Raw genomic sequence first — 17,880 nt, 5'->3', positions numbered from 1 at the left:
GTGAGGGCACCCTTGGTGAACATTTGACATTGGAATGGGCGACTTGTTCCAGCGCATTCACAAGGCATGTGAGACCCAAGTGAGGTCTGACACCGGTAGCATGGGGATCTTTGCACTATCCAGCAATCCCTGGCTGGAAAGCGGCGCAAACGCACAAAGTAACAATAAATACTTGGTAATAATTAACAACACTACGTGAAAGCTCCTTAATTCCGACTTTTGATCTTCTGCCCCCATCTGCTCTCCTGTCCGGGAGCGAGTGGGGGATTATTCCCGTCGGAGCGTCCTCTGGGGCCTGGGAACCAGCCTGCCGGAGCCTAGAGGGAAGGTATCTCTGGGGGGCTCTGGAACATGTCCCTGACAAGGGCTCCACAATGGCTCTCCCTGAAGGGGAAAAAACACCTTCCCAGGAATTCTTTGTGTGCGCTAGACAGGGCCGGCTGGCTAGCTGTACCTGCAAACCCTCCAGCAGAGACATAGCAAAGGAATACTTGTACTGCATAGCTTATACCAGCCCCCCCACTGAAATAAAGCTACACCGGCAAACGGACTTTGTTTGCGTCTACATTAGGGCTGCATTGGTTAGGGTTTGTCACCGACATGCTGACAAACCATTCAAGTGTAGGCCAGGCCTCACTCCGTCCCAGCCTTGCTGGCTCTCAGCGCTAGCCTCTCCCTCAGGAGCCAGTCAGTATCTGCCACCAGGCTCTCAGCCCTTCCTTAAGACCCTGCAAGTGTGTCCCCCGACCCTGGAACTCCTGCAGCAAAGCCACTGGGTTGGCGTGACCCTTACAGCTTTACAGATGAAGCTACTCAGCTCTGTGAACTGACCCAGAACTTCCCTCTCCCCCCCAATCACTGACATGTCACCTGATCTGCTGCACCCTCCTCTCAGCCGCTAACCTTTGAGTTCTGAGCACACCAGGAGCTGACTTAAGGTTTACCATGGAAACAGCAGAGAGCCTGGAGCTTTTGCCTGGGACTGACATGAAACCAGACAAATCAGCAGTTTCTCTTTGAGCTTTTTGATTGATTTGAACTTGAAACTTGAAGCAAAACGCAGGTAGTGACCCCAAACTGGAAGCCCCTGCAAAGGGACACGACTGACTGTCTGACCCCAGGCTGGATCGGGGGAGGGAAAGGCAGACAGAAGATAGGGAATAACCAGGTTAGGGATAGGAAAAGTCTGAACGAAAAAGGCAGTTGGGAGAAGTTAGCTGGAATATATGCAGCCGTGGAGAGCATCACACCAACCTGGCCATTATAACCATATGGCAATTGCTACTACGTGGCCAAATGTGGCCGCCCACCCAAGTGGCCATCCACCCGTATGGCCAATAGACCTGTATGGCTATTAGTCCCACGTGGCCAGCTGACCTATACAGGCCATAGATCCAGGTGGCCATCACACCTCTGGGACCATCCCACCTATGAGACCATCCCAGGTGGCTATGCTACTTACTGTACCCACTCCATGGACACACAGGTAGCTTCATTCTGCATGGCTGTCAGCCCAGTGCCTCTCACCAGCATAGCGTTCCCTCTAACAAATCTCCCACTGAAGAAACACTGATTCTTAGCACCTGAAGTTCTGTTACAGAAGCCAGCACCGGGGTATTTCCCACACTGCCTGCTCCTCCTACGCTAGTGTTTTCTCCTGCCCCCAGCTCTGAATTCCTGTCCCACAATTTAAAGGTTGGCCAGTGTGTCTCAGGAGAAAATGTGCTCCCCCGAAGGACAGGGTTCAGTCCTGTCTCAGAGGAGACAGTGTCCCCTAGCCATCACCGATGCCTTCTCCTGCAGCGCAGCGCAGCACCCCCTGCTGCCTGGGACACTAGATCAATACTGACCCAGAGGGCAGAGCACCCTACTGAGTCAACTGCCAAGGTGCAGTGTTCCTTGTGGGGTGCCAGGCCAGCCTTCACGTCTCTGAGCCTCGAGAGCACTGGCAGCTGAGCAGCCGATGCCAAATTACACCGCGTTTACTCCCACAGAATTCAGGTACAGCCCCGACTCCCCAGACACTTGGTCTCCAGCAGCAGGTCCCAACAAGAATCGCTCCAGAAGACAGATTGCTTCCCTGAGTGCAGCGAAGTAGCTGTGTTCCTCCCAGGAGAGGAGCGAGACAAGGTGGGGGCAGGGACTAGCTTTTACTGGACCAACTTGTGTTCGAGGAAGAAATAAACTTTTGAGCAGCACAGAGCTCTTCTTCAGGCTCCAAACCTTGTCTCTCCACCACCAGAAGCTGGTCCAGTAAAAGATATTTCCCAGAAACTGCCCTCTTTGGAGCTGGGGAGATGGCTCAAGTGTGCCAGTTCTCCCTGGGCTCTCAGATCCTTTCCATGTTATACTGGGGAGGGGGAAGAGGCGGCTCTCCCGGAGGCCTCAGAGAACTGGATGCACCGGGAGATGACCAGAAAGTCCTGAGAGAAGAGGCTGTTTGGGCTGGCTAGACAGCAGCGGAGTTTGCCTTGCACATGCAGAGTCCTGTGAAACACACGTGGCTGGCCACCCAAAGTGCTTCCCCTGGTGGATCAGGGAGGATGGCCGGCTTGGGCACATGCAGTGCCAAGATGGGGCCCCACAAGTCTCACTTCACACAGGGCCCTGCAAGACCTGTGGCCAGCCCCTGCCCAGAGAGCCTAGGGGCTTTCAGGTGCTAACAGTAATGTAAGGTTTCCATGGGGTCATGGGGGTGGGCCCCGGGGGATTTCTGGTGGGAGGAGGGAGGACGAGGATTGAAGAGACTGGTGCTCCTCATCCCTCGGGGAATCTCACACCAGACCAGCACTGTGCACCCCACGGTGTGGGGTGGGGGAGGAGGGCGTGCGGTGCCTGCGGGGGGTGTATTCCAATGTGCTGCCGTACAGTGTTCAACACTGAACACAGCCAACTCCCTGGTCCCTTCCCCGGGTGGCTCAGAGGAGGCCGCAGGGGTGTGCCCCCTGGGAAGCCTCTCGAGATCCCAGACTTTCCCACATTCACTTCATCAGCTGATCCTTAGCTGCCTGTCTCCAACCTCTGCTGCCAGTTACTGAAAAGGCTGCAAACGCCCAGCTCTCCGGCTCATTTCCTGAGCTGCGCAGGAGGCCCTGGGCGGTGCTCACGTGCCCCAGGCCCTGGAGAGAGACACTCTGAGTGCTGCCCGCTAGCTGCCACGTCTCTAGTCAGACACAGGCAGGAGAGTGGCCTGGTTTCAGAGGGGCTGAGCACCGACGATGTGGCCCTTGTGGCGCTGCGACACTCAGCTTTGGGCATTCCCCGGCCCTGGGCTAGTCACAGAGAGCTGAGCGCCAGCCTGCGGCCGGACAGCACCAGCGTCACGGGGAGTGAAGCACCTTGCAGGATCGGGCCCCTTGGAAGGCTCAGACACCGCCGGCTGCTGCCTGTCCCCGCAGCCAGGGAGGATGGACGCCACCCCCAGAGGCTGGCTTAGGCCCTTTTTCTAGAGGAGTCAGTTTTATTCCTTCCCCATGAGAACGGGTAACACAAGTTCCACTTCAATCATCCCTTTCTCCCTAACCCGGGGTCTTCTGCTGGGGCCACCCATTTCCTACAGCTTCCGTGAGACACCCACAAGTCGTGCGCTTTTCCTGCCAGCCCAGAGACGCCCTGCTCTGAACAGCTTTGTTCTACTCCTCCTATAGGGCATCCACCTGGGATCCCCACTACTCCGGGGCCTGCCACAGGAGCCAACCTGCTCCCTGCAGTGCTCTTCACCCACCCCCAGCTCCTGCATCAGCCTCTGGCCTGCGCTGCTTTTATAATCCCTGAGCCTTAACTGGCGGTTCTCAGCTGGGAGACAGCTGATCAGTCCCAGGTGAGGCTGGTCCTGCTCCCTTGAAAGGGTCGGCCAACCCGGGACTGACACGTCAGGCTAGATCTGCAAAGGGATTTAGGTGCCTTTAGATCCTCAGCCCCCTGCCCAGTTGCCAGCCAACCCTCTAGGCAGCTCAGTTTGCACCGTGGGTATGTGGGCACCGCTGCCCCTGTCCTGCTGCTGCTGAGGGTTTACGCCCTGGCAGGATCCTCCAGCGAGGCATTGCCCCACCTACCTCGCCCGCAGGGCCTCCTCTGCTAGGAGTGCTTACCAGACCGGGCCCCTCATCGAACACAGCTGAGGAGGGGATGCTTGTGCTGTCTCCCTTAGTCCCACTAGCCCAGTGGTTAGTGCACTCAGCCAGGCTGCAGGAGACCAGGTTCAAATCCCGCCTCTGCCTGGTTCAGAGCAGGGACTTGACAGCAGGCCCCCCCACCTCCCAGGTGAGTGCTCTAACTCTAACCCCAAGATGGCCGGCTCAGACGCCTGGTGAAACTCTTCCACTTGGTCTAAAATACTCACTTATCCCTTGGGCCAGGGAGCAGGAGACTGACTCTATGGACTAGTGGGTAAGATGGGCACCTGGGAGACCTAGCTAGCTCCAGTCCCTGCTCCAATAAATATTTAAGCATTTCCCAGGAGAGGATTCCTCCCCAGAGTACCCTAGAGCCCAGAGGTTAGGGCATTCAGCGAGGTGCCTGGCTCCAAGAGCAGGTTCACAGCTATGACTTGTCTCCCTCTGGCCCGGCGTTTAGGCCACGCCCCTCTCCCTGGCATTTCCCACGGGCTAGTTGAGGTGGTTCCCGGGTCAGCTCGCCAACTTCTGCGGATCCCACTCGTAAGCACCTAGCGCCACCCAAGCGCTATCCAGGGAGCCCTAACTTGGGGCTGAAGATCCCACTGGGTGGCAGGGGGCCTCGAGTTGGGTGTTTGCAGTGCTGCGCCCAAGTGCCCTCAGTGGGTCTGGCCGATACCGTATTGGGCTAAGAGAACATCTGCACTGACAGGAAGTAGGATAAAACCACATGCCTTGGATGTATGCTGGCCACCACCTATGGGTCGGGAAGTACCTCTTCCACCCCCATGGTGTAGAGGACACACTTAGATACACTAGAGGTGCAGGTTATGGCTGCCTCTGAAGTATATGGCATTGGCTACTGATGGAGACAGCTCACTGGACTAGGCAGAGCGTTAGTTTACTCTGGCCTGGCAGAGAGCAGGATACTGGACTAGATGGACCACTGGACTTTTCTGATTTAAGAACTGTACTATTGGGCCAGACAGCCCCCTTGTCTGCTCCAAACTGGCCCCGTATAACAGTACTCTCTAACTCCGGTACTTGCTGTTTCCTGCAGCGATGAGCCCAGGCACTGTTATCTAGAGTTCCAGAGACGCTGCTGACAAAATACAAATCATAATTATCTCTGTCATGTCAACGTTATCAGCTGTGCTGTAGGCAGAAGGCAGGCAGGGAGCTGAGCTAACCGAGAGAGAGAGCCAGGCGCAGAGACACTAATTGCAGCTTCACATACATGTCTGGCAGAGCGGCTTTGTTTTCCCTTGTTAAAGTCTTATAAATAATCATTACAGCTCCAAGGCGGGGCTGGGAACTGCTGCCAGGAGCCCTGCAGGGCACTGCCGAACGTAAGAGCAGGGATCAGAGAGCCCCAGTGCCCACGGGGAGGAGCTGTCATTGTGAGCAGTGAACCAAGGAACAACCTGTGTGTGGCCATGACACAATGCGGGGTTGGGAGCGCAGAGGGGGCAGCCAGCCAGTGGACCGAGGGGATGAGATCTCCCAAAATACAGAGAGAAACTGCAATGGGAATTGCTTAAAGAACTGGTGGGAACCTCTGGAGCCTGTGAGGCTCATGCAGTTTGAGTCTTGACAATGGCACCATAAAACCGGTCGTCAAGCACAGATTAATGGGAGGCAAAAGTATTGTCGTACCATGGGAGGCTCTATTAAAGTCTAGTTCCAGAATTCCCTTGGGTGGTGCAGCGTGGGTGCAGCCCAGTGACACAGAGGGGAGTAGGTCAGACGTGCGGAAGGCGAGCAGCTGATAGAGGCTTGTGGCAGGTTGGAGGGAGGCGTTTGGGGTAAAGCGGGTAAATGCTCTTTCCTGTCCTGTTTCCAGCATTTGGACTCTAGCTCAAGGCGTGTATTTCTGTACTATGGACGTTTCTTATAAGCATTTTACCACACAATGCACAATTAGCCTGTGGAAGTCAGTGCCACTAGATATCACTGAGGCCAAGAACATAACAAGATTCCAAAAGCTCTGGACATTTCTATGCTGACAAAAATATCCAGATCTACAGTAACCCGGATTAGAAAACAGGGAATTTTGAAAGGGATATGAGCCAGCCTCTCTCTGATGGGTGTTGGGGAGAAACCCGGTGGGCAAGTTAGTCCTTAATGCCCTATTGCCTCACGAGCAACTGGTGCTGGCTCCAGTCAGAGACGGGAGACTGTGCTAGCTGGATTCCTGGGCTGATACAGTCGGGGAATTCCTACTGTTCTAAGGATGCTGTCGCTGTAGAAACTGGGAAAACTTCCCACAGTTTAGATCAGAAGCAAATAAGATTCTGCCCCTGATCAGGAGCTAGGGTGACCAGACAGCAAATGTGAAAAATCGGGACAGGGGTTGGGGGGTAATAGGAGCCTATATAAAAAAAAAGACCCCAAAATCGGGACTGTCCCTATAAAATCAGGACATCTGGTCACCCTATCAGGAGCTTACGCACTACAATGCCCTGCAGCACCAAACAGCCGTGGAAGGGTCAGATCACCTGGGCAAACCCAGCCTGCAGCTCAGATCCCGGGGGGGAATCCAAACCCTGTCGTGGGTGGGGAGTCAGCTCGCTCTAAGCTGGGTGGCCAAGCTCAGGCTCGGTGGGGGTGAATTTCAGTGGTGAGGGCTCTCTGCCGGATGTGGAAGATTGACTCTGAAAAATGAGGTGGGGAATCTCCAAGACTATATTCTGTTAAACAGACGCCTTTAATAAACACACTCCAACTTCAGGATTTTGGCTCCTTTGTGGCAAAGAACTGATTCTTTGTCTTGATAAAATAAAAGCTGCTTTGTTCTACCCCTAGAGCTCTTTGATGTTTCAATGATCAGTGCTGTAGAATAACGTCATCTGGTGTCCTCAGCCTAACCTAGGAGATCCCATTCTCACATCAACCAGAGTGGAACTTTCGTAGCTTTGCTTATTACACCACCAATCCAGAAGCAGAACTGTCTCTGCGATGGCCTACAATGGAACTAGAGAGCCCCTTAGGGACGAGAGCAGCCAGGGGCAAGTAATGACCTTCGATTTCAGAAAAATGGAATCAGAGTTGCTCATGGAGTCTTAGATCCGCAGTGGGTTCGGCTCCATATCACAAAAGCAGGTATAGGTGGGTGAGTATTATTAAAATTAGTGCTGTTAATGAGCATAAGACACATGCCCTGCCCCGAAGAGCTTACACTGTAACTGGACAGTGAGAGCAGTTACATGACTAAGAGGGTAAATGAATTGCAGCGCATACATGGGAACAGCTTGAGTTATCGTTTGGAGGTTTTTGCCGTCGGACAGGTCTCCACTCACCCAAGCAAAGCCAAATTAATTGCTGTTCTGTGCATTCTCCTTCCCTTTGGAGGAGGCCACTGAACCAGGTGAATAACTCAGTGTGTGAACTGACTGAACTCACAGCTGTGAATCACTGGGAATCTTTCACACCCACCCACTGCAGTGACAGGAATTCTTCAGTGCATGTTGCAACTGGAAATGGACAAGCAAGAGTCAGTCAGTCGCCCCTCCCTGCCAGAGAACGAGGGCACAAGAAAAGAGCGTTCAGGTTGGTGCTTTATGGCAGGTGTCTCATTGGTGGAGATATGGCTCAAGGAATTTGATGGGGAGAGAGCCCACATGATGCTCTGCTTTGATGTTCTGCAAACAGAAGAACATGGGTGGTGGAAGCTGGAAGGAAGGGGTGTCTACCTGCCCCATAACATTTAATTAAACGAGAAAAAAGAAGCATGCTGAGAGCCTACTGGCTGAAGTGGCATTAAGATAAAAAGAAACAGAGGGTCCTGTGGCACCTTTGAGACTTTTTACAGATTCAGACTAACACAGCTACCCCTCTGATATTAAGATAAAAGAACCTCTTAAACTTCAGACTGAGGCCAGAATGTGTATTCTGGGTCCTACAGGATAACAACAGAGCCAGGACTGGCCTTACAATCTGCAAGACCCCAACCTGTTTGGGGCGGGAAAAAGAATAAGGCCTAAAATTGCTTTCCTTCCTGGTCCCAGAGGCAGAATTGGACCTTCTGCTTTGGTGCCACAGCCTCCTTCTCCACTTCTACTGCTAAAGGGGATCAGGCCATGACTTGCCCTCTCCTCTACTCCAATCTTCTTGGCAGGGGATGGGTTGGACTATGAGGGTATGGGGGAATGAAAATGTGCAGGCCCCAAGCAGTCGTGTGTCATGCTTTTGCTTAAGGCCAGACTTGGAAGGAGTTTTTCTTCTGTCTATTTTAAATGGGGCTCTCAGAAGAGGGGGGGCTCCCTTCCTGCCAGTGCTCCAGCCCAGCTGGCATGGGGACTTACACAGGCCTACTCAGAAATGTGCCTCTGTTGCATACAGGTCATTTTAGTGTTTCCTTTCATGCAAACACACGTAGGGAACATTCTTTCCAGGTGTTGAGTAGAGGGCTGGTAGGAGCAGCCTTGGCAGACAGTAAATAGTGAGGAAACTGGACAGAAACAAAACCAACCTGCTGGACTCACACCTTGGTATGTTATTGCCTAGCAACACCGGCATTTCTGCAAGGATGCCTGGCTCAGAGGGTGAAGGAGCAAAGCTCTTGCATTCCCACTCCTGCCAATACCTGAGCCCTTTCTCCATGTTACTGTCTCTTTGCTCAGGATTCTGCCCTTTAGCTCTAGACACCAATTGGTGTCTTTTCCATTGTTTGGTTTCTACTGGCTGTATGTATCACTCACCAGGAAACTGGCCTGAAGGGGAATCGTCAATTGTTTCTAATTAGCTTTTTCATTAGATTAAAAGCAGAGTTTACTGTTTGATCATAATTTCTACAACGCAATTATCCAGGTCCATTCAATCCCGTTTCTCACACTGAATTGTGGGATTAGTTGCAGAGTTCCAGAACTTCTAAGCAATGATTTCATTTTCCTTCCCAGGAGAGATGATTGTTGTTCTCGGTCATGTACTTTCTTGCTGTTCATCTGTACCTAACCTGAGGGAGGAAATAACACGCGCAACGTGCTTCTTGTTGGAACAGACTCAGATACCATCTCCTGCATTATTATTTGCTTTATCTCGAGTGAATTTATGGCTGGACAGAGGTGCAGGACCGACAGCCTCGGAGAGTGAACTCCTTGGTTCCTCTACAAAATAGTTACGGCAGAGAAGGCTGCCCTGGCACTGTCCTACTAATGAGAATCATCACTGGCCTGGGGACCCGCTAGGAGTGGAGGGGAAATCTCAGGCTTAAGGGCCTAGTCAGTCCTTTGCTGTCCTGCTGTGCCAGCAAGGTGACCGGCTTTGGGGGATGTGGAGACCTGTTCCTTAGGGACTCCACTGGAGGTCAGTAAGCAGCAGTTGAATGATAATGAATTTGGATCACTATCAGCCGGGTGACAGAAAGAGGAAATGTTCCATCGCCCATTCCAGACCATCGGCTGGGCTCCTCGGCTGAGATACAGTCACGCGTTAAATGAAGAGAAATGCCACGGCAGCTCATGTACAAAGAAGGGACCCAAATCAGAGATTTTGTCAGTGAAGGGACATAGCAAAGTTTGGCTGGTTTGATGGCAATTTCAGTCAAATCCGGAGCGTGCTTCCATGCAGGGGCTATGGAAGGGCAAACCTGGCACTTTTAGCACATTGACGATCTCATAAGCAGCCTCCACTGCCAATTTCAGACCGATTAGGAATCTGAGTTAAGTGGTAGCACCGGCTTTTGGAATGGGGAGCATGCCATCACGGCAACATCCCTAGCACACAACAACAGGGAGTAGACACCCTCACCAAAGGGGCCAAGACCAGGAGGAGGAACAAATGTTTGTTAGAATCACCAGACAAAGGGAGGATGAAACAAGTGAATTTGGAGATTAGCGAAAACACCATCTGCCCAGACAGAAATGAAAATCTATTGTACATCAATGCTGAGGCAGTGCAGCCTACCAGACCGAGCACTCGACTGGGACTCAGCCAAGGACAACCAAGACCCCACTTTAATGAAAGACACACCACAAACTGCTTCCTGAATCCCAAGAAGATCCCCATAAGTCACTGTCTTTTGCTACCCCACAAGCAGAGACGACCCATGCCGCCGAGAGTAGGGGAGCAAAGTGAGGGCGGCCGGCTTCAGCAATGTTACTGAGCACGCTCAGTCTGTGTGAGCATGCTCAGTACAAGCCAAGCAGCAAATCGGGCTGCGGGGGGAGGGCAGGGAACGTGACCCTGCAAGCCCTCCCCACACATAGCTCTGCCCATAAGCCTCTCCCAGAGAAAGAAGCATCATTTCACATTATCTGCCAGTGCTACCTCTGGAACCGTCAGGCCAGTGGGCTGGGTTTGCAATTTGCCTCTGCACACTGCAAGTGATAGCGGGCTCCTGGCAATGTAAAACCAGAGCAGAGAATAGGGTGACCAGATGTCCCAAATTTATAGGGACAGTCCCGATATTTGGGGCTTTTTCTTCTATAGGCGCCTATTACCCCCCACCCCCGTCCCGATTGTTCACACTTGCTGTCTGGTCACCCTAGCAGAGAATGAAACAGTGCCGCTAATCCCGGCCTGGTTTTCCTGCTGCTTCCTCACCCCAATAGCTGCCCAACCCCGTTATTATACTGACTATTCTCAATCCCTTCATCACATATTACAGGAGCGGCTCCTCTCTTTTCAGATGGCTTTGTTGCTTCATCAGCCTTTGGGTTTTCAGTCCTGCCCTGCTCTGTCAAAACTGTCTGCTTCCCACTTACTGGTTAGTGTCCAGTGCTCAGTACAAACGCAAACACTGCCCTTAACCCATCACACACTCTGAAATACCCCCCAGTTCCCCTGCTAAATGGGCCTGGACAATATTCTCTTGTGATTGCAAATGAGCTGAAATACAAATTCATACAGAAATACAAGGAAAAACTGGTCACACACCTCCCAAAGGAACAGCAGGCAATGTGGCCGGGGAGCTAAAATCTAATGTTGTATCCATTTGTAGACAGTTCATTCTCTGACAGGGGACTAGATTCTGCCTTAGCAGGGCCATGGACTGACGTTCTTAGATGTTTTTCCAATCCCTCTATGATCCGAGCCAACATCAATACAGAGATAGAAATGACCAGTGGGAAGAGTCTGTGGAGCTACAGTATTTTTGCCCTGCAGGGCTCAGAGAAGTTTTCACTGCGGCTGCCTGGTCTATGCCTGTCTCACGGATAAAGGGCCTGGTTGGAAGCACTCCAATGACTTCAGTGGGCTTGGGATCCAGTCCAAAGGATTTGTCCCCACAAACCTCTCGCATCAGCACCTTTCGCAAACAGCTCTGTAAATATTTTCATTTCATTTAAGATGGATTCGCAAACTGCGGGGTGGAGTCCGAATGTCTCTGTGCCTCCTGCGTAACAGGGTAAGGTATGTTCAAATGTGGCCTTGAGCAATGAGCCTGCTATTCTGAATCACACCTCACCCCTCCTTTGGGAACAAAAATGAAACATAGAAACACTCTTGGTGAAGTAAAGTGTTTCTAGTGGAATGTGACAAAAGCATGAACACATCAAGGAGAAAAATGATGACTCTGGAAGTTGGCTCAGACTTTAAGGGTGATGAAAACCCTGGGGAATGTAAGAGAGAAAAAAGGACCTTGCAGTGGCAACGCCCCCTGTTGTGGGTATAAAAGGAGCTCAGAGTCAGGGAAGTTAGCAGCACTCTCCTTCTTTCATAGCTGAGCTGGGTGACTCTCTTGGGCTTTAGATCCTCAACTACCTTTCACCATGACCACCAGCGTCAGGCAATATTCCTCGTCTACATCCCTAAAGGGGTTAGGTGGATTAGGTGGATTAGGAGGTGGCTCCACACGGGTTTCCTCAGTGCATCTTGGAGGTTCCTACAGACCTCCAAGTATCCATGGGGGATCTGGTGGCTTTTCTGTCTCCTCTTCTAAGTATGTCTCTGGAGTAGGAAGTAGTCTGGGTGGTGGCTATGGGGGAAGCTACAGTAGTAGCTTTGGAGGTGGCTATGGGGGTGGCCTTGGAGGTGGCTTTGGGGGTGGCCTTGGTGGTGGCCTTGGAGGTGGCTTTGGAGGTGGCTATGGGGGTGGCTTTGGAGGTGGCTTTGGCGGTGGTGATGGCATTCTCCCTGCGGGTGAGAAGGAAACTATGCAGAACCTGAATGACCGCCTGGCTAACTACCTGGACAAGGTGCGTGCTCTGGAGGAGGCCAATTCCGATCTGGAGATTAAGATCAAGGAGTGGTATAAGAAGCAGGGACCTGGTCCTGACCGTGACTACAGCCCATATTACAGGACAATTGAAGACCTGAGGAGCAAGGTATGACACTATTGTTAAAAAGGTCTGATGTCTCTTGTCTGAGACTCTTCATTAAACTGGCACAGGGGCACTGAATAATTCTGTAACTAAAAGCTGGAAATGAAAGGCAATCCAATTTTCCCCTGTGCCAGATATCAAGGAAGGGGATTTAGTAATTTATCAACTTCAGTTATTTAATGACATTCCTCCAGAAAGAACAAGTGGTGTATTTCTTATTATGTGATTGTATGAAACAGACATAAGAGGCAGTAATGCAGCAGCAGAGTCTTATCGACATTGGCCTATGTTGATAATATGGTACAGTTTGAATATTCTATAAACAAACGAATCTAGAGGTAAGGCAAAGCAGGATATACTTAGTATGATTGTATATGCACAGAATCAAAGAATTTGCAAACTCCTGTCAATTGCTTCAGCTATTAGCACTAAACTGAGTGCAGAGGGTTAAAAAGGAAAAGGTGGAAGGACTGATAAATTCCACAGCCTTCTTCCAGGAATGATCAATGCAAGGCCTGACTTGTCCTATAATCTCAAAACCAGGAGCCTGTGGAGCAAATTCTTTCCATTCTGATTTGGTTTCCTGGCTTCACATCTTGAGAGGAAAGCCCCAGGGTTGATATTTTCCCTCTTACTGTCCTTATTGATCGCTTACAAACCGTCATTAGTAAACCCAAGGGAAATCCGAGGAAAGCAGAAGCAGAAAGCCTCCGCGATGCAGGGGCAGGAGCAAACTAGACACATTATTTTCCCTTCCTCTCACTGGCATTTTTGATGTTCCTTCCTCAAAGCCTGGCTTGGAGTTCTCCCCTCGGGAGCCCGGGGATGGATTATCTGTATCTGAGAATGTATCACCAAAAATCCGATATAAAGAGCACCTGCTCACTACACTTTGTTCAGCTTCTGCAAGGATCCTTGTCATAGAGTGAGTTACTGTGAATGAACTCCACTCCAGAACAAATGGACACAGGCTTTGCCATACAAGAGCACACTACGGGGCCACCCGCACTGCCTGTGGCAGTCACCAATACCTGATGGTTCCGAGGATGGCTAGTCTCCCCTCCCCCTCCAATATTCCTGCTATGACAATTGCACACAGCAGTACATGGTGGTGGGGATGGGGCGGGGAAAGAAGGGTGGTTCTTTCTGGAACCACGTGAGATCAGCAAATGCCCTGAAGCGTGAGATTGAGTGCCCTTATCAGGCCTTGCACTTACTCAGATATTATCATGCTGCCTTTTGCAATTCATCCTGATGGATAAGCAGGAAAGGGAGGCCGCAGTGCAGTCAGACACTGCCCAGTCTAACTCAGCACTGTTGCATTTCTCCATTCGGTAAATCCTTCTGCTGTTCCTGGCCCGTCCCTAACATTCACCCCTGCTTGGATCCCACAATCAGCCAACAACATGAGGAGCTTTTGAGGCTTCTTTCCCACTTGCTCTTTTGCTCTCTTTCCCCCAGATCCTTGCTGCCACTGTCGACAATGCCAGCCTCCTCTTGCAGATCGACAACGCTAGGCTGACAGCTGATGACTTCAGAACCAAGTAAGTGCTGCTCCCCCTGGGAGTGAGATCCGTCTGGGGAGCCTTTTGTGCACAACGAGCTTCCTCACCTGCATCATGACTGGAAAAGAGGGAGAGTTCCTCTCTAAAAGGGAGCTTCCTATTCATTTCCAACGAGACAACTGACAAATCACTGGCAAACAAGGCATTTCAAATAAATGTGCATTTTGCAAAGCAAATAGGGACTAAAAACTTGGGCAATGTCTTGCTTCCAGTAGAACCTATCTTATTTTATTTAGTTTGCATGTAGGACTTGATCTAATTTACATATCACTCAGAACATATAGGCCTGGGGCAATGGTGCTACCAGTATTTTACACATCTAAACAGAAGCACTCACCTCAGAGCTCAATATAGAATATGCCCCAAAGCTGCTCAGTAAAGTTACTGGTCTTAGCAGAGACTTGACCAACCAGCGCTGTTCCATCCATTGGACACTGCATATCATTCACTGTGTCCCTCATTCACCCAACCCCCCACGCAGCACAGAGAGTTATAAGACATTGAAAGGTTGACAGCAGCATGGGGAGAAAAAGGGGTGACAACTCAGTAGTGAGCACCCTTTTTATGCTTGAAGGTTTGAGACGGAGCAGGCCCTGCGCATGAGTGTGGAGGCTGACATCAATGGCCTGCGGAGAGTCCTGGACGAGCTGACCCTGGCCAGAGCTGACCTGGAGATGCAGATCGAAAACCTGAAGGAGGAGCTGGCTTATCTCAAGAAGAATCATGAGGAGGTGAGGACAAAATCAAGCACCAAGGAGGGGATTTATAAGTTGTAGCTAAGGTACAATGAAAATCAGGCCAATCAGCAGGGCTATTTCCAAGCATTAGGGTAGTTGGGAGGGCATCTGGGAATAAAGAAGTGGGGAATAATTAATTCTGGACAGCAACATGTCCTCTGTAGGCCCCAGGTCAGACTCATGCACCACTCATCATTTCAGGAGCTTCCACTGGGGCCTCGCCAGTATCTACAGCAACAGAAACCTGCTTCCCAGGCTGTGGACCCAGCTGTTGTTTGGGATTTAGTCTCTGGACAGAGGCAACTGAATCCCCAAATGGAGATTTCTTAGGAAATTATTTTTATTATTTTACTTGTTGTAGACAGTTAGGGTCACAGTCCCATGATGCTGAACAAAGACACATCAGGAGATGGTCTCTTGTCTGAAAAGTCGCAAATTGGGAAAACCTCCTCAGATGCACTGCAGTGGGTCTGTATAGTTAAGATGCAGATGAACATAGCGTGTCTCTCTTGTCACAGGAAATGAATATACTACGGAGCCAGCTGGGTGGAGATATCACGGTGGAGATGGACGCCGCTCCTGGGGTTGACCTGACCAAGATCCTGGCTGACATGAGAGAGCAGTATGAGAGCTTGGCAGAGAAGAACCGTAAAGAGGCCGAGCAGTGGTTCTTCACCCAGGTACACAATGCCTGAATGAGGAGAAGCACTTTCCTGACACTTACGGGTGGGGGCAAACCTTTACACACATCATTCGTGCAGTAACTAGATTGTTTTCCCTTGTTCCAGACAGAACAGCTGAACCGAGAAGTAGCCATGAACACGGAACAGTTGCAGAGCGGCAAGTCGGAGATCACGGAACTAAGACGCACCGTCCAGGGCCTGGAGATAGAGCTGCAGTCCCAGCTCAGCATGGTACGTGCTACTGGCTTCCCAGGGAGACACACACATGGGGAGGCACAGAGATGAGTGACCCCCTCACTGAATTCTTTCCCCTCTACTCTGCATTCCCAGAAAGCCGCTCTGGAAGGCTCCTTGGCGGAGACAGAAGCCCATTATGGCTCCCAGTTGGCACAGCTCCAGGGCTTGATCACTAGCGTGGAGGAGCAGCTGGCCGAGCTCCGATGCGACATGGAGCGCCAGAACCATGAGTACAAGATTCTCGTGGACGTCAAGACGCGCCTGGAGCAAGAGATTGCCACATACCGCCGCTTGCTGGAGGGCGAGGATACCCAGTACGTAAAGGGAGTCGATTAGATAGAGTGCCATGGGGCAGGGCCGGCTAATAATGACACAGCTAAACAGCTGAATAACCTGTGTCCCTAGAGGCTTATTTTGAAATAAATAATCCAGATTCCTAGGTAGTTGTGAAGAAGACTAATAAGTGATGGCTCAATGGTTTATCCCATTACCATCGTCAGTGAGAACCCGGTCCTGGGAGGTATTTATTGTCTGAATTATGGAGTGTAACATAACATTTCCATCTTGGAGAGGCAGCATTGTCTAGTAGCTATGTGAAAACTCTAGCTTTCAGGGCTTTGGGGTGGGGGGGGGTTATTCCTGGCTTCTTCAGCGATTGCATGACCTTGGGAAAGTAGCTAATAACACTAACGAACCTCACAGGAGGGTTGAGAGGCTAATATAATGTGTCTAAATCCCTTCACACCTTGAAAATCCTTCCAAGATCAAATGTTCTGCTCAAATCTTAACTCTAGACAATTTCAAGGAGAGGACATTGGGGACCTGCAAAATTGACATAATAATGAAATTCATCAGACTTGTGTCAAAATAATTATTTCTCCCCATAAGAGGCCTGCACCTTTGTTCTCTCACTGTGCCCTCTCCTCTGGTGTCTATATTTCTAATTTTCTCTCTTTTTTCTCCTCTTGTAGCATTGCCTCCCAGTACGCTTCAGCAAAAGAAGGTAAGAATTTGTCTTATCTGAAGTAATGAGCACACATTTCTGCATCACATCCTTAGCAAGCTTCTTTCCATAGGCTCTCATTCATTAGTGGGTGCAAAACTGGAGTGATTCCTTTGAAATATTGAAGATATTATTAAGTCAAGTATTTGTGTAAAATGGAACATAGGATATGCATTTATGACACTCAGTTCTGAAGATACACTAGCTAGGATAAAAATTCCAAAGGATGATCAGATCCTTAGGACAGCTGATAGTTTCTTCTATCTCCTTCTCCCTTGTAGTGTCCACGACCACCCGACAAGTCCGTACAATCGTTGAGGAAGTCCAAGATGGAAAGGTGATTTCTTCCCGCGAGCAGGTCCATCATTCCCCCCGCTAAGACTACACACCAGTCCACAGGCCCCAGTCCTGAGCACCTTGGATACATCAATAGAAAAGGAAAGAAGACTCCAGTCCATGTGCTGTAGATGTGTAATACTGTCACCAAGGCTGTGTAGGTCTGGGCTCCATTAGTGTGTTCCTTCCCTTTTCATTCTGCCTCTGTTTCCCTCACCCTTGTCTGAGTGCTATCCTGTGCTCGTCCCATAAGTGTCAAATAAAGCTTATCTTCTCATTCATGCAAACTAGAGTCTTGTCTCGGTTGTTCTAGGGGGCTGATGACACAGGCTCTCTAGGGGGAGATTGGTGCTGTTTGCTAGAACTTCCATCAGCACTCGTGGGCAGCCAGAAGAAGGAATTGTTCAGATGGTCTCTAAAAGGCATTGTACGCTAGATCACTGAGTGATCTGAATTCATACACCAGAGCTAAATATGAAGGCAAAGAACTAGTGGCTTTATTGATCACATCCAACCTGGCTAAAATTCTGCAACTAAACTGTATAAACAGTGTCAGATATTCTGCCCTAAGTTGCAATGGTCTCAAAATGGGAAACCTGAGAGAGACTTGGTGGTTTCACAGTCCTGCTCAGGGACGCAAGTGGCTATTCCACAGAGGAAGGTAAGAGATGGGGCTTCATCAGGTCACTGAGCCTGAGCCAAGGTGCATGGTGCACAGGGAAAGAAAATGAATCACAGACGCCATCATACCAGCCCCCTGCCAACTATCAGCCACACACCTCCATCAGCGCTGGCTGTGTTACACAGGTCACAACGCTTGGTGCGGCAGATGTGTTAACGGTACCTTTGGCTGACCCCTTCATCGGTAATACAATTGCAGTTTTATTCAGTGTGACTTTCTTGGCAACTGTCCAGGTCTTTCTAAAGGGTCAGAGAAAGGCAG

General features: G+C 50.5%; 1 protein-coding gene across 1 annotated transcript in view; it reads left to right on the top strand.

Annotated features, from left to right (window-relative positions):
* LOC117869441 (keratin, type I cytoskeletal 14-like) overlaps nucleotides 1-17,226 on the top strand; it is a 70,050-nt gene extending 52,824 nt beyond the window's left edge. The window contains exons 6-13 of the mRNA XM_034756278.1: nucleotides 11,795-12,379; nucleotides 13,838-13,920; nucleotides 14,516-14,672; nucleotides 15,197-15,358; nucleotides 15,467-15,592; nucleotides 15,692-15,912; nucleotides 16,570-16,601; nucleotides 16,883-17,226. Coding sequence (XP_034612169.1) covers nucleotides 11,795-12,379; nucleotides 13,838-13,920; nucleotides 14,516-14,672; nucleotides 15,197-15,358; nucleotides 15,467-15,592; nucleotides 15,692-15,912; nucleotides 16,570-16,601; nucleotides 16,883-16,980 — 1,464 coding nt within the window. The 3' untranslated portion in view covers nucleotides 16,981-17,226. The remainder of the gene's footprint in view (nucleotides 1-11,794; nucleotides 12,380-13,837; nucleotides 13,921-14,515; nucleotides 14,673-15,196; nucleotides 15,359-15,466; nucleotides 15,593-15,691; nucleotides 15,913-16,569; nucleotides 16,602-16,882) is intronic.
* Nucleotides 17,227-17,880: the final 654 nt, after the last annotated feature.

The sequence above is a fragment of the Trachemys scripta genome, chromosome 23 (genome assembly GCF_013100865.1).
Source record: "Trachemys scripta elegans isolate TJP31775 chromosome 23, CAS_Tse_1.0, whole genome shotgun sequence".
Lineage (NCBI taxonomy): Eukaryota > Metazoa > Chordata > Testudines > Emydidae > Trachemys > Trachemys scripta.
The sequence above is the reverse complement of the archived record's forward strand: the minus strand, read 5'-3'. Positions and strand labels throughout refer to the sequence as shown.